The sequence below is a fragment of the Phasianus colchicus genome, chromosome 1, assembly GCF_987193195.1.
Source record: "Phasianus colchicus chromosome 1, bPhaCol1.hap1.1, whole genome shotgun sequence".
NCBI lineage: Eukaryota > Metazoa > Chordata > Aves > Galliformes > Phasianidae > Phasianus > Phasianus colchicus.
In genome coordinates, this window is record NC_143436.1 from 51,737,833 (window position 1) to 51,762,304 (window position 24,472).

Sequence of the window (24,472 nt, forward strand, 5' to 3'; positions counted from 1 at the left end):
TCAGCCAAAATCGATGAGGTGTGATGAAGACCAGGGCCCAGCTATGGTTCCCGTGTCCAGATCCCAGTTGTGAAGACTCTTAGGGCACAAAGCGAATTGAAGGACTTTCTGTTTGTGCTGATAATGGTGGTTGATCAAATTCAGGGTGACTTTCATACTCCTTTGTCCCCTGCAACAGAAAATCACAGCTGCTGCAGCATCATGAAGCATGGGATATAGGGTCCCTCTGCTTCTCCTATTTATGGAAAGGCCTTTGAATCTACCTTCACACTATTTGCTCAGTGACATTAGGTTAGGGAGGCATTTGAGAGTTAGGCACAAGGAAGTGGCAGAGATGAGGCTGGTCTTTGGAGCCTCAGCAAACATAAGGTCCTGATCTCATCCAGGCTGCCATAAATCAAGTCCCATGATGTCTCACGAGTGAGACCAGCCACAGACCCATATATTTTCTGAGCATCATCATGAAATGTTGGCCTCTGTCTTTGCTCCTCTCTGCTTTCCTCTTGAGCATCACACTCAGGCAACCTTTGAATTAGAAGAGTAACCAGTTGAAACCTTGCCATTTTTTCCTGTTCTTACGCCTTCCTCTCTGGATGGCTCAGATTGTCCAGTACTGCCAGAAACTCGCCCTTCCCAGCCTCCACTTTCACCACAGGACTGAGCCATGTGGCTTCCCATCTATTTCATGGTCATGGTGATGAGGTGTGAGAGGGCCTCATGACACTTCCACATCAAAGGGGATGTGCAATGCTCATTGAGGAGGTTGGACACACTATTTCTGGCTGGGGCACGGGGATTTCCAGCAGGTGCCAACCATCCCCCACATCCTCTACCTTCCCACCATTGGATTGTCTGGTCCTTCTCTCTTTTCTTTCTCCCTCCTGAGTGAGGGGATAGAGTAAATACATTTAGATCTCCTGATAGCATGACTTCAAGGTGCTGAAGACACATATTTCCAGCAGGGGGGTTTCCTCCATCCTCCATCCTCCGCCCTCTACCTTCCTTTCTCCATCCTCCATCTTTCACCCTCCACCCTTCATCTTCCATTCTCCACCCTCCACCCACCTTCCATCCTCCATTCCCCATCCTCCATCTTCCACTCTCCATCCTCTGTCTTCCACCCTCCATCCTCCTCACCACCTGCCTCCCCCCTCCATCCACAATGGGACCAGTAAGCCTCACTCTTAGTGAGGATGCCAGTGAGGATGCTCATCCCACACAGAAGCTGGGGAGGGATGAGTGCTCAGCTTTGGCACCCCCTCTCTACTCCACACCAGATGCCAACCCATGCCTACAGCAGGTTGGAAGAACAAGACCCCCGGACCCCCACCCTGACCCCAAGACCCACATACCCCATGCGCCCACCTCCATGGCACAGGGTGCTCTCCCTGCTGCTCCCAGCCCGGGTCTCCTCTCCCGTCCTCGGGTCTGAGGCGAGCTGGGCGCTCTGAAAAACCTTTTTATGTGCGCGCGCGCGTGTGCGTGAATCACATGATGGCCGTTCACCTGTATCCCGAACAAAGGCAGCGCACTGTTTGAGGCCCAAACAAGCAAGCAGGCAAGGGGAAGGAGGGGGGTGCCAGGAAAACTGAAGGGGCTGTTGAGAGAGCGGGTGCGCGCGGGAGAAAATCCTTATCAAACTCCCAATTCATGGGTCTCCCTTTCCCTCAGCACACTGCCGGTATTGTTTGCCCGTTGTGTGTGTGTTTTTTCTGGTGTCTGCCCTGACCCCCCCATTCCCAGCTCTGACGCTGTTTTGCTCTATGGAAAGGTTTCATGGGGAACCCCTCCCATTTTCCCAGGCAGTCTTGGGACAATACCAGTGCTGTGCCCCCAGGCTGGGCACAGGACAAAAGCTGGCCCTGTCTCACAGATGGGAAGCTTGCTGGGGTGCAACCATGCCAGGTTTTTGGGGTCCCTCACCCACCAGTGGCTGAGAGCGGACACCAAAACTTCCCAGTGGACATCCTCTGGCCTTTTTTCCTTCTCCAAGCTATTATTTTTGTTTCTCCTCGCTTCTTTCCTGTAGACAGACTCTCACCTCTTAGTCCTCCTTTCCCATGGGTGCAATCATCCAGCAACGTTCCTCCCTAGAAAACTAGAGTCGAGGTTGTCCTTGATGTCCCACCAACATGGTCTTCACATTGAGACCCTACTGAGCTGGATCCTGCTCTTGTTATGATGCTTCATGCATCCAGCCTGGATGCAGAAACACCTACAGTGGTAGCACAAATCCCCTTCCTCAGTTTTGTCTGTTACCCTCCTGACATGCCTTTTGGGTGAAAAAGTGGCACCCTCCAACCTTTGCATTTCAGGGACTGAAGCACAAATAATAGATTTATCCAAGGTGACACAGGAAATCTGTTGTAGAAAAGTCTCCAGCTGGTGAACTAACTCCCTTCTCTGTTAGATCCTTCATCTGCAAAAGACTGTCTCTTTTTATGGGCTACCCAATACTTAGAGCACCTCACCCACACAGTAATATAAGTTTAAACTAAGGGAATGAAACCTGCTATATGAGAACTTCCCAGATCCAGTCAAAAGGAAGCCTTAAATTGATGAAGCCATGCCAGCCCTGTGATTCCTGAAACAAGAGATCTCCTCTCCTCTCCTCTCCTCTCCTCTCCTCTCCTCTCCTCTCCTCTCCTCTCCTCTCCTCTCCTCTCCTCTCCTCTCCTCTCCTCTCCTCTCCTCTCCTCTCCTCTCCTCTCCTCTCCTCTCCTCTCCTCTCCTCTCCTCTCCTCTCCTCTCCTCTCCTCTCCTCTCCTCTCCCATTCCCACCCCTCCCCTCCCCTTCCTCTCCTCTTCCCCTTCCCTTCCCCTTCCTCTTCCTCTTTTGTGTCTTTTTGCCTCAGCTGAACAGAATCATCACACCTCTTTCCACTGCTGTAGAGATATGTTCTGCCACAGCTTGCTTTCCTGTGTCTCTGTTTTCATAGCACAAGGAAAGAGATGAATCATGGATGAAAGAGAATTCAAAAAAGGTCTTGTACATCAAACCAGGGATGTAAGATCTCCTGTCCCTGGTGAGGACAGAGAGCAGTGGGACCAACAGTGGTTCAGTTCCCTATGAGTTACTGAAGTCCCTTCCTGGTTCACTCTTTTTTGCCACAGTTGGGAGTTGGAGGATCAGACATTCTTCTGCTCACCTAGACCCTGGTGACATGGAGGAAAACCTGAACTCTACCGCTTGCTATCTTGCTGGAGTTAAGCAGGGGCTCATTTGCCCTGTAGATGCCATGAACTTGGTGGCTTCCTTGATTCTGCATCCAGTGGGCCATAGACATCATCTGGCTTGGAAGCTGGGATCTCTCTTGGTGGGAGAGATTGTCCCATTCTGTAAGGCTTGTAGCTCACCAGCTGCTGCTTTGGTCAAGGAAGCATGGCACTGATGCTGGATTCTGAGTCTGTTAGCTCAGATGTTCAGCACCATCCTTCGGACTGCTTCCCTTATCTTTCAGATAATGCCAGCCAGGGTTTTTGTGGGGTATTACAATGAATCATGGAATCATGAAGGTTGGAAAAGACCTCTAAGATCACCTAGTCCAACTGTTAGCCCATCCCCACCATGTTCACCAACCTTATCCTTTGTGTCACATCCACACAGTTCTGGAACATCTCAAGGGACGGTGACTTCACCACCTCCCTGGGCAGCATTATTATTTCTACCATAAAGATTCTGGAGAGTGAAGATCTGCTACAAAAGCTGAAAATATTCTTGAAATCCTTTGAACTTTGTTACCTGGGTCACAGTCATTCACCTTGCATTTTCTTGCTTCTCACTTTCAGGTTGACTCTCCAGCAAAGAGCTGGGGCAGCAGCTAGATCTATCTCCTTGCTGACTCAGGAGGATCTGGGGAGATTGTCAGAATTTCATGGGTGATCTCTCGTGGTTACAGGATTGGCACTGCTCTTCATCATCCCCAGTGAGAAGGGAAAGTGAAGAAGCCAACAACCACACGCATCTGGGAAGGAAAGCAAGCTAGAAAAAGGAAGAATTGGTGGGAACATTCTGTAACCTGTTGTGTGATTAGAACCTGTATGTGTTCCAGTGCATGAGCAGCAAGGAGTAAATGACTATGAGATAGTCCTCATATTTGAAAACACCTCATATTTGCCTTCAGGAGCAATTCAACACAGCCAAGGAAGTTCAGCCTGGTCATCTTGGTGAGAGCCCAGAGAGATGGAGATGTTGTGAGGACCCCATCTTTAGGGTGCAAGAGTCCCAAGTAGGTTCAAGCTGGCATGACCTGCTCTGCAGAGTGCTCTTCTGGACCTAATGTCCTCCATCCTCAGCATGCTCCTGACCTCTTGCATGCCCTTCTCCACACTCAGGAGGCTCTTTTTGCAGTACTTTTACCCCATTATCCTAGGCCGGATTGTTGCAGTGCACTGGGGTCCCCACCGGCCTCCATTATGGGGATCAGGGACATATTTGGAATGTGGATACTACAAGCGTGTCGATGGTAGCGGGGGTAAGGAAGGGGAGCCCAGCCCTGGGTTGCACCACTTCACATCCTTCCCTGTGCCCAGCAACTCCAGTCCCCAGGGGTTGAGCTCTCTATCCCCACTGGGGGAAAGCAGTGAATGCTGAGTTGGGGTGGGGGGCTGCAGCATCCCCTCCCCACCAGCCCTGACTGTGTCCTGACTCTGAGCAATGCTTGGCTCCACCTTCCACCCTTCCCTCCCCCGGTGCTAAGCAGCAAAGCCAGCAAGAGGCATCCAGCCGGGGCATTAGTAAAAACCAAGCCTCCCTCCAGGAATGGCACTTGCCTGAGCACCTCCCCGGCAGCACGCCCCACAGCCGGAGGGAGAACAGGGGGGCACTGGGACAAGAGCTGCAGCCTTCACAGGGTTTGCTGCCTGCACCAGCCAGCAACGTAAGTTTTCCTACCTGAGCTCACTGGCATGCACATTTATTTTTTGTACTTTCTGCCACTTTTTCAGTTTCCTCAGCGAAGATTCATGTCATCCCTTGAAAGTGGAATGACAGCAGCTTTTGCTCCGCATTGACTTTTGCAGCTAAACAAGAGGCGTGCTTTTTTGTAACTTCCTATTTTTTCTTTCTTTCTTTCTTTCCTCCTTTTAACTTCTGTCTAGGGGAGAGATATTGTGGGGATGGGGGGGCTTTATTTTTAGAGCTTTTTTTTTTTCAAATCAGGGGACAGCGATGCTGTGGCAGGGACTTACAGAGGTGACTGCAGACAGTGAGAGAGGAGGGGTGCACAGGGCAGGCAGCTCAGGTCCTGGGCTTCTCTTTAAGTTGAACTATGTGTGTGTTTGCATCTGGATATGTAGGTGCATATGTATATGTATACACATACTTAGATGTACATATACATATACATATACAAGGATGCTTTTGGAGACACGAAACAGATGTGATTTAGGTCTTTGCTCCAAGAGCAGCAAGCACTGGCGCGTCACGCTGGCACTTTCTCCTACTTCTCCTGGGGCTCTGGAGGTGGCTAGGAGATGGGAGATCTGTCCCTTTGGTATATCCCCCATGGAGATCTGCAAGCAGGCAGGATGCTCTATGCTCCCTTCTGTGGGGTCCCTAGAACCCCCTATCCTGCATGGTCTGGAGCGGTTGGGCATGGGTTGACGGTTGGACTAGATGATCTTAGTGGTTACTCCAACCTTAATGATTCTGTGATTCTATGATTCCTTGGCACAGCTGGGCAGCTGCCACCATCCCCTCTGCACATGCCAGTTTGGGACATTTGCAGAGATAAGAGCTCCCAAAGGATCAGGGCCCTGACCCATCCCCACCCCCATCGATCACGGGTTTTGTGGTGTGCACGGCTATTGCTTTGCTTGCGCTTTTATCAAGCAGCCCCTGTCTCGTGGTCTGCTCTTCGGAGTGTGGAGTCCCAGTCGGATTTGGTGGTTGCTTTTCCTTTTCTCTATTTTCCTTCTTCTTTTTTCCTTTCTTTCCTTTGTTTTTCTCTTCCTCCCTTCCCTCCCCAGTGAGAAGAAAGAAGTGACCATGGCTGATGACCAAGACCTGTCGGAGGTGGAGATGAGCCCAGTGGGTTCTGAAGACCACCACTGCCTCTCGCCGGGACCATCCATGGCGTCGGACAACTCTCCACACCTCACCAGCTCTGGAAATGGGGAGATGGGCAAGGTCAAGAAGGAGCAGCAAGACTCGGAGGCGGATGACGACAAGTTCCCTGTCTGCATCCGTGAGGCAGTCAGCCAGGTGCTGAGCGGCTATGACTGGACCCTGGTACCCATGCCTGTTAGAGTCAATGGAAGTAACAAGAGCAAACCCCATGTCAAGAGGCCCATGAACGCCTTCATGGTCTGGGCGCAGGCTGCCCGGAGGAAATTGGCTGACCAGTATCCGCACCTCCACAATGCTGAGCTCAGTAAGACCTTGGGGAAGCTCTGGAGGTAAGAATGGGTGTGTGAGGGTGTCCTGGTGATCAGGAGGAAAGATGGAGATGGGGAGGGTGGAGGGGTTGTCTCTTGTGCCACTGCTTCCTTACTGGAAGACGCCCACAGGAGGCACAGCCAGCAGCTAGGAGAATGGGGAAGAGTTCTATACCCTGTATATGTAGTGAAAGCTTCCTCAGCAGAGCTCACCTCCATCCCAAGTGGAGCTCACACTTTTCTTTTTCACCTGTTTCCCTCTGATTTTCCCTGTTGTTTCTGATCACGACACTTATCCTGGTCCTCTTGTACTTGATGGTCAGGGAAGATCTTGTCTCCTTGGCTCACCCTCTGCTGGGCAAAATTATGCATGAACAGAATCTGATCTGAGCCCTATCAACCATAATTCACCTGTGACTGCCCCAGGACCATTTGACCTTGAGTCACATGCCAGCAGGGGAAACTTCTGAGCAGTGCCAAGGAGGATGGTCTCCCATCTGATCCCCCCTCCCATCCTTTCCAAGGTGGTCCTGGTATTGGCAGGCTGTGCAAGTGCAATGAGGCCATCAGAGGGGAGAGATAGGCAAGGAGAGACCCTGTTATATTGTGGCTCATGAGTGCCGTGATGGCTAAGCCACTTTGTCCTCATGAGGATGTCTATAACAGTAATGCCATCAACCTGTTAAACTTTCTGCTGCTAGCCCCCCCCCCAGTGTCACCCCCTTCTCTTGCACCAACTAACAAACATCATGGCTGTCAGCCCAATGTGAAGGGACTCTCTCATTCCCTTTTCTGCCCTGATAACACTATATGAGAGGAAGATGGGCCATGAGATATTTTTCCAAAACATGCCCTGGCCAGCAGGTCTCCTCCTGACTCCAAACCTCCTGGTTCACAAGAGAGAACTGGGCCCTTAGGCATCATTTTCTCCCTGTGCTGTATACACTTGTTTACCCCAGCCCACCAATGTGTTCTATAACTCAAGCAAGGGGATTTCTTTAGGTAGTCAAAAGTAAACACCTCCTCTGATGCTCTTTCACTTCATCCTTGGGCTCTGCCAACAGCCTCTGACCTCAAGTGAAGGTTGGACCCGTAGCTCTCAGGCCTGGACTACTCTTTCCCCTTCACTCTGGTAGCCCACTGGTTTCGTCTATCCCTCCCAGCATCTGTTGTCCCCAGCAGGGACAGCCATCCCCACCCAGCCACACCTTGGTGTCCTCTTCCATTTGTTTCTTTATGAACCGATCACATTCTTCACACTTCGCCCCCATTTCTCTGCTTCCCAGCACCTTCTGGTGCTGTCCAAATCCACTCTGTTTTACTCCCAAAGTGTTATTTCAAGATATTTTTCCCTTACTGGGACACAACTCCTTCCCATGTCTTTGCTGCTAGGGCAAATGCAGCTCTCCAAGCTGTGCCAGATCATACGAGACTGTACTGACTGGGTTATGGGTACAGCCACAGGGCTGGCATCTGAGCTTGCCAGGATGGCACACGTGTGCCCTTCTGTGGGGCTAGGGACAAGAATCAGCCAACCAAAATCCAAGGAATCTGTCCTGAAGGTTACCAGGGCTGCAGCCCTGAGCCAAGATTTTCAGCCATAATGCAGTTGGGTTGCTCTCCAGTTAGGTTCCTTGTGCACTGAAGGTATACTGTTTGTGAATCAGTGTGAGTGACAAATTCTACTTCCACATAGGCTGCTGTGAGCTTATACAATTAGGGGCTGCATTAGCAGTGCAGGGAATGAGAGCTGGTGAGCATGGAGACTGCCTGCAGACCTTTAAGCCAAGTGCCAAGCAATCGGGGATTGGTAGGGATGGCAGAGCCTGGAAAATCCTCTTAAAGACTGGTCCAGTATCCTAGTACTATGCTTGCCACATCCCTACTGTGTGGACAAACGTTCCCTGAGGAGGTTGAAGGGGAAGGAGTTATGGTCCCATTCACCTTCCTCAGTCTGCCCACTTAGGATGCAAAGAATGGGGATCAAGAAGCGAATGTGCTAAAATGGAGGGTGAGGGGAAGGAGAGGAGGAGGAGAAGGGAGGGTTTCCATGCTTGAGGAAAGCTCGTCTTGGCTGCCTTCCTTCCCCAGGGCAGGTTGAGAGCAGCTCTCAAATGGAGGCAAGCTGCTGAAAATGTCGGTGTGATGTGACTCTAAGCCAACGCACCAGCCAGCAACAACTCTGAAGCCAAAACCAGACAGGAGTTGGGAAGAAGGGGTAAAGTGGGGCTGCAGGGAGCGGCACAGAGAGCCTATGAAGAGATCTTTGTATGGGAGTGGCAGCTCCCTCATTTCCTGCACCTCACCAAGGCAAAGAGCCAGGGATGGGGTCATGCCCATGAGCTCCAGGGCTGTGGACGTGTAGGACCAACCATCCCTGGCTGAGCACCAGAAGATCCCATCCCCACCGCCCTGACTCATCGGCAGCTGAGCCCTGGGATGGGGTCAGGCTGTGGCAGCCCGGCGTGATGCCAAGTGGTGGAAGGGAAAGATGGGAAAGGCGGGAGGGAAGACTTTGGCTCCTCTTTTTCCTCCCAAAGTGGGGTGCCACAGGGGTGAGTGCTTGGTGTCAGGCTCAGTGGAGGTGGCTGTGTTAAGCCCCATGAAGGCTTTGCTCCGTGATCCATATGTTCTCTGCCCATGCGAGATTCCTTTGCATTGTCGATGGGGGAGTATGGGGGGCAGAGGGGGAGGGCAGGAAACGAGTGAAATCCAAATCCCCCAAATCTCCTGGCCTTTGCCTGCTCGCACCAGTTTCACTTTGCTAAAGCCGATTTGAGCTCTGATCCCAGTGAGAGGGAGGAGGGAGCAGGCAGGCTGGGGAAGAAGACAAAGGAACAGGGAGTAGACTTCCCGCTGTCCCGCTGGCGGCACTGCCAGCAGGCTGCTGGCCAGAAGAGAGGAGGTGAGGAGTCCAGGCACCAACAGAGGGCAGGGAGATGGCTTCTGTGCAGACTCAAGTGACTCTTTTTCCAGGAGGCAGATATGCAAGGCTGAGCTTTGGTCTCCACTGCTCATCTCCTCTGTCCAACATCCAGCCTCTTCCTCCAAGAGGTACCTATGTAAAATGAGACCTTCAATTTCCTGCCATCTTATTAGTTTTAGCACTATCTGTGTGGGGAGTGTAGAGAAGCCTGAGCCCAGCTGCCATGTAGAGAAGTGTTATAAGGGTGCAGTTTGCCTCCACTAGCTCCTTTCATAGAATCATAGAATACCCCACGTTGGAAGGGACCCATAAAGGACTATCGAGTCCAACTGCTGGCTCCACACAGGATCACCCAAAAATTAGACCATACGTCTGAGAGCATTGTCCAGACACTTCTTGTACTCCAGTAAGATTGGTGCTGTGAGCATTGCCCAGAGGAGCCTGTTCCAGGGCCTGATCACCTTCTGGTGAAGAACCTTTTCCTGATATCCAACCAGACTGTCCCTTCTTCATCTCCCACGGAAAAGGGTTGTTTTCAAGGATGAGGTGACGTTGCCTCCCAGGCCTTGATGCCTTGGACAGGCTGTCCTTTAGACACCATGGAGGGCAGATTGGAGCAGCACTGGCAGAGTGATTAGAGCCCTCTTGGAGCTGTGAGCACGGTGTAGAGTGGTGGGAGGGAAACAGAAAAGCTGGTGCTGGATTCACGGTGGCTCAGTTGCTTTAAGCTGCAGGATTAAGGAGGTGGAGGAATTTAGTGTGCGGCCGTGACCTTCTCAGGCTGCCTGGAGTGAACCCAGGTCAGCAGTAATGGGCTGCAGACTTGCCACACACCTTCTGACTGATGGGCAGAAGGTGCTCAAAAACCAGTCACTGGCTGGTGAAACCTTTAATCCTCCGCAGCTCTACTTGCATGCTCCTCCTCTCTTACCTTCAGTTTTTCAGATCAATCCAGGCCTTTCTATCTATGACAATGCTTTCATTTGAGCAGAATAAGTTATGTTTAAAGCTAAAGGCTTAAGGGGTACGAAGATGCCGGCTCATCCCCATCCCCAGGCAATTCTTTTGTTGGGAGGAAAAAGGGATGGGCATCACATAAATGTGAAATATTTTGCCATTTGTGTGCCCAGCAGTAGTACAATGAGACGGGTTTCTTTTGAGAGCACTGCTCTCTGATCAGAAGCAGGATGACTTTGAGTCACAAGAATATTTGAGGGGAAAATGGTAAAATTAAACTCAAGGGTTTCTAAGTGGAAATCTGTTAGAGCCTTGAGCAATGAAGTTGGTTTCTCTGAGCTATCCTGCCCACATGTTGCATGGTTTCTTTGGAGATCCTATCTTACCCACAGCAGCTCATGATCAGGCAGGAGAACAGAGAAGGACCTCACATTTGTACATCTTTTATCCAGAGACCATGGTTCATCTATTTCTACAAGGTCTAGTGACAAAGAATTTGTTTTTTTGCAGTAAGAAGAGCTGGATATTTGTGCTTCAGCCTACAGCTGCTAACACCAATCACTGTCATTTGTGCTCAGTAGAGCCATACATTTTCCTTTGGGGTTGAAACTACAAGATAACTGAGGTTGTTGAGCTTAATTGGGATATTGCGATTCTTCTTCTGATGTTCCTGCCCCTCTCCTTCCCCTGTTTTTTTACCATTTTGGCCCTGCAGGCTGCTGAACGAAAGCGATAAGCGTCCCTTTATTGAAGAGGCGGAGCGGCTGAGGATGCAGCACAAGAAGGACCACCCCGACTACAAATACCAGCCACGGAGGCGGAAAAATGGCAAGGCCACGCAAGGCGAGGGAGAGGGCCAGGTGGAGGGGGAGGCTGGCGGGGCTGCTGCTATCCAGGCTCACTACAAGAACACCCACCTGGACCACAGGCATCCTGGGGAAGGATCACCCATGTCCGATGGGCACCCGGAGCACTCTTCAGGTGAGTCCCATGGCTCCATGAACAAATTGGTAGGTGACAACAATCTGGGAAGCTCAGGAAAACAAGCCATCACCTCAGGGATATGTCTCACATTGCTCGTGACCCAACAAACACTGTTGGAGTCAGTGGTATAGTGACAGGCCCTTGTTTCCAGAGCACGTGCATTCCTCTGGCCAGGTTGGATATCATTCCTTACTTATCATGGATTACTGGGAGGAGCAATGTTGATGTGTGCTGCTGTCCAGGGGTAAAGCAGTAACTCACTTCTTGTCTTTCTTTCCTCCTCAAAATGTTTTTCACACCACAGGTCAGAGCCACGGCCCTCCCACTCCTCCCACCACCCCTAAGACCGAGCTGCAGGCAGGCAAAGCTGACTCCAAGCGAGAAGGGCGTTCCCTAGGGGAAGGGGGAAAGCCACACATTGACTTTGGCAATGTGGACATCGGGGAGATCAGCCATGAAGTGATGTCCAACATGGAGACCTTTGATGTCAACGAATTCGACCAATACCTGCCACCCAACGGACACGCCGGCCACCCAGGCCATGTTGGGGGCTACGCAGCAGCTGCTGGCTATGGCCTTGGGAGCGCCCTGGCTGCGGCCAGTGGACACTCAGCCTGGATCTCCAAGCAGCATGGAGTCTCCTTGTCCGCCACCACATCACCAGTGGTGGACTCCAAGGCCCAGGTGAAAACGGAGGGGTCTGCCCCTGGAGGTCATTACACCGATCAACCTTCCACCTCCCAGATAGCTTACACATCCCTGAGTCTGCCCCACTATGGTTCGGCCTTCCCCTCCATCTCCAGGCCTCAGTTTGACTATCCTGATCACCAGCCCTCGGGACCCTACTACAGCCACTCCAGCCAAGCCTCCGGCCTCTACTCTGCCTTCTCCTATATGGGACCTTCCCAACGTCCTCTTTACACTGCCATCTCTGACCCCACACCCTCTGTGCCACAGTCTCATAGTCCCACACATTGGGAACAGCCTGTGTATACGACTCTCTCTAGACCCTAGGGAATGGGGAACAGTGACCAAAGCAGCGACGGAAAGGCTCCGAAGAATCCGCACAGGCAGAAGAGCCTCCGAACTCCGAGGTCACTCAGTGCCACCATCCAGCCACCAGAACCCACTGAGTATCTGGAAGTGCCTTTCTTGACCCCGGCTATCGCTGGCTCACCCGCCTACAGGAAGGTTTTTCGTCCTTTCGCCCTGTACCGATTTCACGCAGGCCACACAACTGGCTTGCAACACCTTATTGGCCTTCTAGATGAGGAAGACTCAAGACATGGAGTGACGGGTCCGTGGTGGGCTTCGTTGTGCGCACCCTGGACTGTAAGAGGAGAGAGACTGTCCTTTCCTTCCCCTCCCCAACCTCCTCCAGCAAATTAGCAAGTGTCTCCAAAAGGCCACCATGGCCAACTCTTTGTCAGCTGCTGCAGGTGAAGGGTGCTTGCTCAGCCTTGGTGAACATGTCATGGGAGGAGGAGTTGGGAGGACGGCATGGCCGGCTTCCTTGCATCAGAGTTGTGCAGCAGTCCTGCCTAAGATTCACACATGCATGAATCTTGATCCCTGCTGGAAGACCAACTTATGCTTGCTTCCCTGCTGATTTCCACAGCTGCACGCGATAGCTTTTCTCCCCACCTCTTCCCTCTGTCCTATCTGTTTAATCCCACACTCCTTCCTGCATGGATTTTATAAGGCTTGACTGAACAGTGCAGAGAATTCAGGAACGCACTGTCAGCCTTAGCCTTTCTCATATCATAGCCTGTATGTGTGTATGCGTGTTTGTGTAAGGAGCCGAGGAGAGGTGGGGAAGGATCTGTGGATCATTCAGGTGCTGTGGGTGAATCCTTTCTTCTTACAATTTAATTTCTATCGTTCACTTGTGTCTCAGATTTCTGGCATCTCAGTCCTTCCCAATCTCTTCAGTATCCCAACAATCTCTCAGCAAACCAGGTCCTTGCTCCTCCAGCATTTGACTGCGTCTGCTGAAAACGTGACGGTACCAAGAAAGCTACCATGCACTTGCCAACATCCAAATGTAGTTCCAATAATCCAATACTCACTTTGAACACTGCTCCAAACTCAGGCCAATGGGGTATACATCACTGTTCATTTGTTCATCACATTATCGCAATCTGTCAGCACCTCCCTCCTACTTTCGCTCAGGATGGAAAGATACTCTTGTGGATATAAGCAAGGTAGATATGCACCCAATATTGGATGACTACAAAGAAAAGAACACTATTTATGTGCAGAACTCATTTTCATCTCTGGGTTTCAAGCTGGAAACAAGCAGCTCTTGCAGTCAGATCGACACCTTCTGTTCAGCCCATCTCCTGAGGACAGCGTACTTAATTCTCCTTTGTCACCTCCAGGACTGGGTGGTGTGTCCTGCCAGGGAGTGAACTGGCCAAGAAGCTGCTGCAGGAAAAAGTGACTCCTGACAATTGATCACAGAGATGCGTTGTGGAACCTCCTAACGGGTAATTCAGTCTAGAAAGATAAAATACTTTGACCGAACGTGGACTGTGGTTCGTGTCACTGTTTCCCTCCGTCGATATGATGTCAGTCCTTCCCACCTCCCTTAGCTATGGATGACTTCTCCTTGTGGTGTCTGAAAAGATCACATAGAATGTTTGTTCCCTGTACGCATGTAACCTATCTGAGCCCTGTCCTCTTATTTATGCAAGTAGCACCTTCCTCCCCCTGCTCCCTTTCCCCAGTCTTTATGCTGTCCTAGCACCATTAACTCTGCATTAAACATATGGAATAATAAACTTAAAAGTTTCATTTTCATGTCTCTGGATTTTTCTTCACCGCTTTCCTGGAAGTCTCTTGATTTTTTCCCTCCAGTAAATCTGTCACGTGTCACCACACCACCACACAGATCCCATGAATGGCTCTCCTTGGCCTGTCATTCAGAGGACACAGCCACAGCTCCAACTGGCTTACTGTGCTCTTTCATGGAGACGAAACTCACCAGTTCATAAGCCAGCTCCAGCCATTTCTTCCATGTGTTGCTGTTCCTAAGCTAAAACTCAGCCCAAGCCATGAAGAAGGGCACTACTTTGCATGTGCTTCACCCAAGAATTTCTTTAGCTTCATTATTAATTATCTACAGAATATGAGTGCGGAGTTTCTCCTCTCAGTTCCTCATCTCTAGGTTGCCATAAGGCAGTCACAAAAACCGTCCCCACATCTAGAAAATGATGTATTTTGGAAAGCAACCATTCATTTCTTTCTAGAAATTCAACACCTCTTGTTTTCCAGAGGTATGAACATAAATACATACAGAGTACAGTCGAGAATAGAGGTATGTAACCTATTGTTGGAAGAAAACATGTTGGTCATCAGATCCTGGGAGTTCTGAAGAGCTGAGGAAAGAATATGTGCAGGGGATATTGGCCTGCTTGGGAACATCTCTCAAGGCCAATGGGAACAAGATAGGATTACACTGAACAAAGAAACTCCACAAAAATTAAAAAATAGGTCCCAAGGCTTCAAAGCAAAAGCATGATCTGTTCTGTGAGTTTGTGTTTACTGAACACTTAATAGGCGAGTAGAATAAGCAGAAGATCTAGGAAATGCAGAGCACTCAGCACACTTTGGATGAGGTCCTTATAGGGCCAATGGCTTAATGACATCAAAAAACAGTGATGCCAATCTAAATAATTCCATGCAAAATAGGTCTGTAACCACTCAATGGAGAGGAGAAATCTCTACCCCAAATTGTGGGCTGTGGGAAAGGTCCAGATGGGAACTATTTCACTGCTGAGCAGGTTCACGTGGAGGGGATAAGGGGAGCCATGGCAGAGCTAGAGCAGGAGAGCTGATCACAGGCGTAGAAAAAAGACCACGGTGTAGGTGAAGAGAAGACTGGTAGAAGTACTTAACCATACACATGTACCCTTTTCCAGTTCTTCAAACAAAGAAAGCAAGAGGGCTCCACATCAACCATTCTCCAGTGGAAAGGGATGCCTCCTCTCATCCAAGGGTGCCCCCACAAGTAGAACACCGCTGGTAACAGAGGGGTTAACCAATCCTCCTGCAGCCTAGAAGGAGCTGGCCCAGCATCCTTTCCTATCCCTTTAATCGTATCTGATACAGATGCAAGGCTGGGGAGGGGAGGCGGGCAGGGAACAAAGAAGCCATTTAAAAATAAAAAAAAAAAGGACAAGAAAACGACCCCCGCGCTCCATGGCGGACGCCAGAATGATTGCACAAAGGCACCATTTCAGGGCTGAAATTTCACCACACCAACGTGATTAAAGGATTCCACAGAGGGTGGGGGGAGAAGGCTGAAGGCCACAGTGCTGCAAATTAACCTTTTCTTAGTAAGGATGGCCTGGATCAGGAAGCACTTGCATTCCCTGGGGTCAATCCCCTTTGCACACCTGCAGGCATCTCCATATTCCCCCTCTGAGCTTTTTGCCCAGGGACCCACTCAACTTTTGCATTCTTGCCTCCCCCTCCTGTGCACACCACATCCCTGCACAGACTAACAAAGGAAGGGTGGATGGGAGGGTGTTCTTACAGGGAGAAGTAAGAGGATGACATACATGGCTGGTTACATGAGCTAAGTTCCCAGGCAGGTGCATTCACACTCCCATTGGGATATGGATCCACACACACAGCACAAAGAATGTATGCTTCAAACATAAGTACAGACTAGGTGGAAAAATCCTCCCTGTAGCTCTGCAAAGAGAAAAACAATGTAAAGCACAAACAACAGGTGCATTTTTTAATAAGATCACCTGCTACAGAGAGAGAATGTTCTGCTCCAGAGCTCAGAGCAAGAACTTAGGAGCTGAGCTGATTGAGGCATGAAAACCAAGCAGTAGCTGGCTGGAAGCCCTCCCAGATTTTAATGCATCCACCTAACTTTTTGATTTCAGCAAGGGGCTGCATTTTTCTTATCCTTGCACATCAGAAGTGAGAATGAAGGGACCTTAATGGGACAAATCACCAATCTGTCATCACACTACAGATTACAGAAAGTGACTAGAATTTAACTATTGCCATGCCACTGTAAGAGCTTCTGGTGTTTATATAAGTGAGATGCCTTGAGAGCACCTACGCACCAAGGACCATCAGCTCCACTGCACATCAGAGAACAGCAGCATGAGTGGCAAGAGCACTAATTTAACCTACAACTGCTGAGCTAGTAGGACTGTCACTGGCGACTGTGCTTCCGGCTGGGGCAGTGCACTGAAAGGGGATCCCCATCACTGATAAGCAGCAGGAGCAGAGAAACAATAGATGATTTGATGAGAGCTGCTCTGCGATACTCCTGAGAAGACCCACAGCCAGCTCTGGCCAGAGAGGAAATTGGAGGTTTCCACAGCAACCTGCTCAGGGCACAAAGGCCCAACTGTCTAGGGAGAAGCAATGGAGGTGTCTCAGCACTCCTGTTTTAAGAAGGGCTGGAATCTTTCTGAAGCCAAAGTACCTGCAAGATCACTTCTGTACAACAGTCCTTTAATTGGCTGTTGGTCCTATAACCAGGGAGGAGCTGTGGTGGAGGCAGTTACTGTACACTTTACCCTAGATAAGACACGTGAGCTGCTCAGTTGGAAAAAAGGCTGCAGTGAAAGAATAGCGCTTGACTCCCTAATATTAATAAATAGAGCCCATGCAGACTGACATGGAATGAAATGTTAACAACCAAGCTGGAGCACGGGAGAAAGAATTTATAATTTATTTATACAAATATAAACAAAAATAGAAACATCTGCTGGAGAAGGAAAGAATCAAAAGCAACGGCCAGAGGTCGTTCAGTCTGTGATAATTAGCTCATCCACACCCCAGTCCTCATAGCTCCCATCAGGCAGGTAACGACGGATGATGATAGGAATCTTGCGTGCTCTGGAGGGAGGAGAGAGAGGTGAATAGAAATGCCACAGCCTTCACTATGCCATTTCAGCAGGCAATGGCATTGCTGACTTCAGTAAGCTCATAGTAGACCTATGTAGTACTGAACAAAATTCTCCCTTGTAGGCGCAAAGCACTGAGCATCTTAAGTCTCAAAACAATCAAAGACCTACAGGAACACAGCATCTGCTAACAGCAGTTCCAATTAGAAAGCAAGCAAGCACTGAATACAGTTTGACTTAGTGGAAGCAGATTTAAGAGCAAAACATAATTAGATGGTCTAGAATCTAAGCAGAGGATCAGGTTCACAACCATATCAAACCTGAAAAGTAATACAGCACCTTAACCATCACATCCAGAGCTGCTGTTTTTCCAAAAGCAGCCTCCTCATGCCAAGAATTATAGTTTAATTCTGGCACAGCACAGGATGCCATTGTATTTTGTGTCACACCTGACTGCTTTCTTGAGCACACACTCAGATGGTGACCTGAAGGAACTTAGGCTGAACTTGGAGATCTGACTGGAACACAACCCATGGAGGTTTTGGCAACAATAAAGGGAGCTGTAATAGATATAAAGTCTGCAAGAGCAACTGCAATGCACTGAGCAGAGGAACAAATCAATTCAAGAACAGGAACTTTACTTATTAAGTGATCTGCTTGAAGGATACCTGCCTGTGACATAGTAATCTGCTGACCATACTGGCAAACTGTGGGCCAACAGGGCACTCTGCTGTGGGCCTCTAAGTAGTGATTCAGAAACTGACAGATTCAAATGAATCTCTCTGTAGGCAAGAGGTGTGTCTCCTGCTAGCACAATAAGCCAAGTATAGAAGGGTGCAGTGAAACAACATTCTTATCAGAGTGTCCACATCACCAACCTGACCCTAATTTTGTTTATTTAAACCAGCAATTCATTTGAACACAGGTCTGTTCAAAAGGCTGCTTCAAATTGATTCGTTTCAGGGAATTAAATTGATTCCTTATGGGGATCTTGGGTTCTCATCATAGAAATGACTGATATACAAGAGGTCAGAGCACTGCTCATCATTAGCAGTTTACAAGAACTCCTGGGATGGGAGTGAGCAGCTGTAGAGAAGGTTCAAGGTGGGAAAGCGGAAGTAAACTGCTATATTCCCTGTTGTTGATGAAAAAGAAGGTTGTCTTGGAATATACTGCATGGAATAAGTTGCTAAGTGCTGAGATAAGCAGAGGATTGCTTGCTTTACAGAAAAAAAAAAAAATACATACACTGCCAAAGGCTGGGACTTACTTGAGTTCTTTCATGGCAATCAGCAACGGGTCTGTCTCTCCTTCCAACTCCACCATCACAGGTGCACACATCCTGGGACAAACATCAACAACCATTTGAGAGAACACAGAAAGAATGCACAGAAAGACAGAAGGGACAGCTAAGCACATGACTGCATACTGCACTCTTATCCACTCTGGAAAGAAGGTTTCCCCCAAGTGGCTATAGACTGAGTTTTCATTTGAATGTACAAAATCCACTGCTCATCCTCTGCTAGTCAGCTGGGACTTGAGTGCTGGTCAGATCCACACCTGTCTAGTTTCACTGTGCTGTACTTAAATGTGAAGAATAAGAGTAGATCTAAAATTAAAGAGAGTTGAAACTCTATAAAACGGGCATCTGACTTCCTTGCATCTTCAAGGCTTCCTTCAAAGGAAAAAGAGTGCATCATAAATCTAACCTTTCAATCTCTAGAGGAAAAAAAAAAAAAGTGTTTTGGTGAGGGCTGTAACAGTAGAGCAAGCACAGTTGACAACTATCTGTCTCAGGTGGCAGCAGAAGCAACAGAAATTCACGTTATGTGTGGGTAAGGCCACTGGGGGGCTGCTGCTGGCCTAGAGTCAACACCAAAAGCAGAATACGGAGGTGAAACAGACCAGGCACCAGTGTTTTGGATTAAACGTTTGGCACTGGCCCATTTAATCTCTTCCATTCTTTTGGCCTGCCACCAGTTGAAAGAACATGCACAGAATTCCTTCCTGGAGTAATAACTGGGCAAAGAATAGCTCAGCAAAGCAATGATTAAGCAATGATCAAATAGAAGCTCATGGTGGTAATCAGATCAGCATAATTTTCAGAGTGGATGTAGCTAAGATAGTACTCAGAAAACTCCTTTCAGAGCAATTTCAACACAAGCTAATAATCTCACCTACAGAACAGTTTTTCAAAAGTCACAAAATTTTCTGGCATGCAATATTAAAACAGATCTGGACAGGTAAAAGGAAGAATTTGAGAGGAGCTAGCCTTAACAGTACTTAACAGGATTTAAATGTTATTACTATTAGAAGTGATGCTTCACTATTCCAAATACTTAGCAAACGTACAGTTTGCCACAATAAAACCATATGCTTCAGATTTCAGGCTATGCCATTCCTAGAGTTTTTACAGCCTTGTGGTAACAATTAATGATATTACACAGTATCCCTTTTTCAAAACTTAACTTCGTAAAAGTAGTTCTGAGCTTCCCAGCTCATGCTGGCTGCCTTATGAAAGGCAGAAACCAGAACCACAATGCCACATTACCCACTCTGTTTGCCTGTGACCTCCGAGCTCATTAGAGTGTGTGAGCATCTTGTTTTATAGGCAAAAAACCCACAACATCAGCTAGGGTGAGACTCAGAATTCAAGCGTGACTGACAGCTTGCAGTATTGCTTTTCACTGTTGACGGAGATGGTGATTCCCAAGCTCAACTGCTAGGCAAAGAATCACATGAGGTTTCAGGAAGAAAGGAAGGAGCTTTAACAGGGAGAGACATTAGAAGAACACAGTCCTACAGCAGGGATGTGCAGGGATGGCTGGGATACAGATAAGAACACTCACGCTATTTGGAGGGCACGCGTGCCCAGAACTCTGGCTCGCTCATATTTGGTCATGTAGGGGGTGGTGATGCGCTTCTGGTTCGCTGCCTGTCTCTCTCCAGAGGGGAGGATCTCCACGTTTTCCTGTCCCTCCTGGGAAAAGCACAGCACCATTACAATTCGACTGAAAGCCCAGCAGCAGGCCAGTCGGCCGGGTCCTGCAGAGCACCCACCTCCTCTACGTTTTCCAGATCATCCAGCCCCTCGTCTTCCTCCACATCATCGAAGTCATCCCCATCAAAGCTGCGGGAGAGAGACAAGCACACATCGCACAACGCGCCGAGGCCGGGGGACAGGAGAGATGAGATAAGATGAGATAAGACAAGACAGGACAGGACAAGACAGGACAGGACAGGACAGGACAGGACAGGACCCGGACCCGGGCCTGGGCCTGGACTTGAGCTTAGCGTTGAGGCCGTCTGTAGGCCCAGGCCTTGATCCTTTATCCCAGCCCTCAAACCGCCCCAGCCCAGCTCTCACTTGTCCTCGTTGTCCGACATCTTGCTCCCTTTCTCCCCGGCGGAAGTACGACCCACTTCCGGTCGCCCGACACGTGACGTAACGTTTCCGGAAGTAGCCCTGCGGCGCCGTTGCCAGGGAGACGGGACGCCGCTCTGCCCGCCCCGATCTCCCATCTTCTTCTCCCAACGTCGCCACCAACCATGGCCTCCATGGGAAGGAGATCAGCGGGAAGAGGCAGAGCCCGGTACAGCCCCGAGACCCGGGAGGTGCTGAGAGGTAACGGGTTTTGCGGGAGGGAGGGAAGGCCCCGGGGACTCGGGGAAGGCTGCTGAGGGCCGTGTGGAGCAGTCAGATAAGGCTGGCTTCTGTCCTGTGCGCTGCGGGGCCGGGGGAGCCCAGTGGGCTGTGTGGACACGTATCTGCTGTTTTTCAGCTCTGATGGAGGAGTCGAAGTTGACGAGTTTCCAGAGGCGTTGCCTGATGGACTGCCTGAGGCGTGAGTGGTGCCCACCTGAAGCTCCTTCCCCAGCACTGTGGTGAATGGCTTCTGCTGTTCACACTGAGGAATGGCATTCACCTTCTGCCTGGCTGGGGGGACACATCCTGTTCTCTCCATGTTTCGTGTGGGTACTTACTGAGATGTCCCCAAGGATCTGCCCAAGGGACTTGATGTAATGGTGTGAGGTTTCTATGGAACCAGGATCCGCAGCCTGGAAGGTCACCTGCATCCTGGGCTGCATCAAAAGAAGGGTGGCAGAAGGGTGAAGGGAGGTGACTGTCGCCTTCTGCTGTGCCCTCTTGAGAACCCATCTGGGTTCCCAGCCTAGGGCCCCTGACACAAGAAGGATATGGGGCTGTTGGAATGGGTCCAGAGGAGAGCCACAAGGATGCTCAGAGGGCTGGAGCACCTTCCTGTGAAGACAGGCTTGGGGAGCTGAGCTTGTTTGGCATGCAGAAGAGAAGGCTCTAGAGAGACCTCACTGCAGCCTTCCAGTAGTTGAGGGAAGCTTACAAGAAGAATATAGACAGACTTTTTACACTGTATAATGGTGATAGGACAAGGGGAAATGGCTTTAAACAAAAAGAGATGAAATTTAGGTTAGATATTGGGAAGAAATTCTTCACTCAAGAGGGCGGTGAGGTGCTGGCACAGGTTGCCTAGAGAAGCTGTGGGTACCCCATCCCTGGAGGTGCTCAAGGCCAAGTTGGATGACCCTGGGCAACTTGACCTGGTGGATGGAAGCCCTACCAATGGCAGGGGCTTGGATCTGGGTGGGCTTTGAGGTCCCTTCCAACTTAAGCCATTCTATGATTTTATGATCTTCTGCTGGCAGTAGGCTGGGGCCACTTGCCCAAACTCCTCTGTGACTGACATCAGTATGTTGGGTTTGTTCTCTAGGGGGAGATTCTCTGCCCCTCCAGTGCCATCCTACCTCCAGCCAAGAAACAGTGCCCATGCCTCCTGCTTCCTCCCCACCATGCTGTCAGCCAAACAAGCTGTCAGCTAAACCCCATCTTCGGCCTGCTGAGGTCTGCCGGGCAGGAGATGCCTACACCCGAGAGAAATTCAGGCCACAGGCAAGGCGTAAGTAAGCAAACATTGCAGATAAATAAATTGTGCTGCCCAGTTCTTCTCTTTCGCTTATGTCTAACCTTTCAGCACCCTTAAGGAGTATTCTTAATTATTCTTCATGCTTTCTGTCTTCAAAGATGCTTAAAAAAAGAGATCTCTGAGGGAACACTTGCTGCAAATGCTCACAGAGTTCTGCCTGCTGACTACAGGGACAATAGGTGACAGGAACTCACACAACTCTGTGTAACAAGAGAGCACTATGTAATTTTCTAGCTTGTAAACATGGGTGAAACTTTAGAGGCCAGATTGGTTTGCCCTTTATCATGTGTAGCGCAGTTCAGTCTGGGGCTGCACCGTCACTTACATCATGCTTCCTCTGCCATTGTTAGCAGCAAATCAGGGCAGGCAGCTCCTTGCTGAGGAGACATGCTGCTAACAATTCATTTTTATCCATGGCATTCACAGGAGATTTGGAAAGGGAGAAGCAGAGGCTCCAAAATATCTTAGCAACTGGGAAGGATGTGGTGGAGCACCGAGCGAAACAGATACTGGTTCAGACCAAGGAAGAGGAGATGCCTGAGCTTGACCGCTTTGAAGAACGTATGTCTTTGTGTGACCTGGAGGAAGGCACAGGGATGGCCTGGGCAGCTATGCCCTCCAAGGGTTGGGATGACAGGCTGTGCAGCCACAAATCTGAAGCCCACAGTGAGTTGAGCTCACCGTGTTCCACGGGGGTTCTGCTGGAACTCGCCGGGTTCCACGAGGAAGGACTTAACTGCTGAGATGCTGTGATCTGGCTTTGCTTGCAGAAGTTATACTGCAGTGGTTTGTTGGGAGATGCAAACTGTCTGGTTTGCCCACACAAGACAAACTGTTGGCAGAGGGAATACCTAGTGAATTGCAGGGGTAGCCTGGGCAGAAAGCCCACGTGCTGTGGGTCCTTTCTCCAGCCAGCATAACTCTGTATAACTATCCTGACTGTGGTTTGGCCTCTGTTTACTTTGACTCCAAGATCAGTGCAGTTACAGAAGTAGAGCTTAAATGCAGAGCAGAATTTTAGCAGTGGTGTACTTTGGCTTGCAGAGTATTCTGGGATGGTACAACTCTGCCCTATCTGTCTCTGTATGTGAATCTCCTGTGTATGCGAGCACTTCAGCCAGCCCTTCCTTGACCAGGGCAGCACAGACTGACAGCAGTCAAATAGTGAGAATTGCCTGTACAAAGAGAGAGAGTTGTCTGTTACAAAGAAAAGCAGGATGTGGAAGGGAGTTGTGCAGGGGAGAGGGGCTTCCCATTAAATGTGAGGGACTGTTTTGGTGGCCTGGACAAGATGTGTAGGTATCAGAATAGATACCATTCCTCCCTTGTGGGGCCACTGTTCCAGCAGAAGTAGGGCTTGAGGCCTCACAGACAGATGGAAAGGTGTTTTCTTGTCTTTTGGCTGGATCCTGTTTCCACAGTCTTTTCTCTTGTCTGTCAGTGGTGAATGAAGTTCAGGAGAGGAGGGAGTTCCTGGCAGAGATGGAAGCCCTAGGACAGGGCAAGAAGTATCAGAGAATTATCTTCACTGAAATCTCACAGGTACGTAAGATGCTTGGCAACAATGGTCCCACACAATGCCTTGAGGGCATCACCTATGTCAGAATCTTTAAAGCAGTCTCCCTCTGACAGCCAAGCGGGAAAGAGGTGGGGAGAGTTTGCTTTTGCAGCAAAAAGCAGGCATGAGTTTGAGAAATCAGGTAACGTGATTTTCAGCCTTTCCACGTCTGCATGTAACTTAATCGGGGAAGGAGAACCTTTGTTCCTGGAGCTGACAAAAGAAAAAAGGAGGAAAAAAAACAACTCCTGGCATTCTCACTCAGCCCTTCCCCTTTGTGCTTTGCAGAAAATACGGGAGATGGAGATCATTGACAAGAAGAGAAGTGAGGAAGTGAAAGAGATCATGACAAAAGACTTTCCTAGTGGGAACAAATCTGGTCTCCTCAACTAGGCCAAGGGAAAAACACAAGTGCAGTTTGTTCCCAACTCCACTCCCAGGCCCTGGGCATCGGTGTCTCAAAGCCTGGCCTGTGCCTTGCCCGTCTCCTAGTGGTTCCCCTGAAGAGGGGGCAGTATGACCTGCTGCCTAAAGCCAGAAGGCAGGAATGATTTGTACATAGCTTGTAACAGAAGCAAGCTGTTGTAAAATCCTTCCCACGCACTGGATCCCTTCACACTCTACAACGTTAAATAGATGAAAACACAATAGCAGCTATTAAACCATGACAAAGAAGAGCTTCCTTCTGAGTCTGCATTGCCTCAGAGTACAGCACTCTGCACAGCTGAAAACGTCACCCCTTCTCCTCCATCTACCCAGAGGCAGAGGTTTCTGGTGACAGTACACCGCAAACACACCACCACCCACATCTATAACTCACTCCAGTCCA

General features: G+C 49.6%; 3 protein-coding genes across 4 annotated transcripts; 2 read left to right on the top strand and 1 right to left on the bottom strand.

Annotated features, from left to right (window-relative positions):
* The first annotated feature begins 4,587 nt into the window (after window positions 1-4,587).
* SOX10 (SRY-box transcription factor 10) lies at window positions 4,588-14,140 on the top strand. Of its 2 annotated transcripts, XM_031600151.2 has the most exons (4): window positions 4,588-4,880; window positions 5,971-6,399; window positions 10,977-11,242; window positions 11,550-14,139. In XM_031600151.2, the coding sequence occupies exons 1-4, from the start codon at window positions 4,588-4,590 to the stop codon at window positions 12,257-12,259; spliced, it is 1,698 nt and encodes a 565-aa protein (XP_031456011.2). In that variant the 3' UTR covers window positions 12,260-14,139. The 2 variants fall into 2 exon arrangements, with proteins under 2 accessions (XP_031456011.2, XP_031456012.2); XM_031600152.2 differs by lacking the exon at window positions 4,588-4,880 and having other exon boundaries at window positions 5,990-6,399; window positions 11,550-14,140.
* A 2,786-nt stretch (window positions 14,141-16,926) lies between these two features.
* On the bottom strand, window positions 16,927-20,646 carry POLR2F (RNA polymerase II, I and III subunit F). Its single transcript, XM_031600155.2, has 5 exons — window positions 20,492-20,646; window positions 20,185-20,254; window positions 19,974-20,104; window positions 18,395-18,466; window positions 16,927-17,116 (listed from the first exon to the last, which is right to left on the bottom strand). The coding sequence occupies exons 1-5, from the start codon at window positions 20,644-20,646 to the stop codon at window positions 17,026-17,028; spliced, it is 519 nt and encodes a 172-aa protein (XP_031456015.2). The 3' UTR covers window positions 16,927-17,025.
* C1H22orf23 (chromosome 1 C22orf23 homolog) lies at window positions 20,620-24,320 on the top strand. Its single transcript, XM_031600154.2, has 6 exons — window positions 20,620-20,749; window positions 20,907-20,969; window positions 21,873-22,058; window positions 22,512-22,646; window positions 23,527-23,627; window positions 23,932-24,320. Exons 1-6 carry the CDS (start codon window positions 20,674-20,676, stop codon window positions 24,034-24,036), a joined length of 666 nt encoding a protein of 221 aa, XP_031456014.1. The 5' UTR covers window positions 20,620-20,673; the 3' UTR covers window positions 24,037-24,320.
* Window positions 24,321-24,472: the final 152 nt, after the last annotated feature.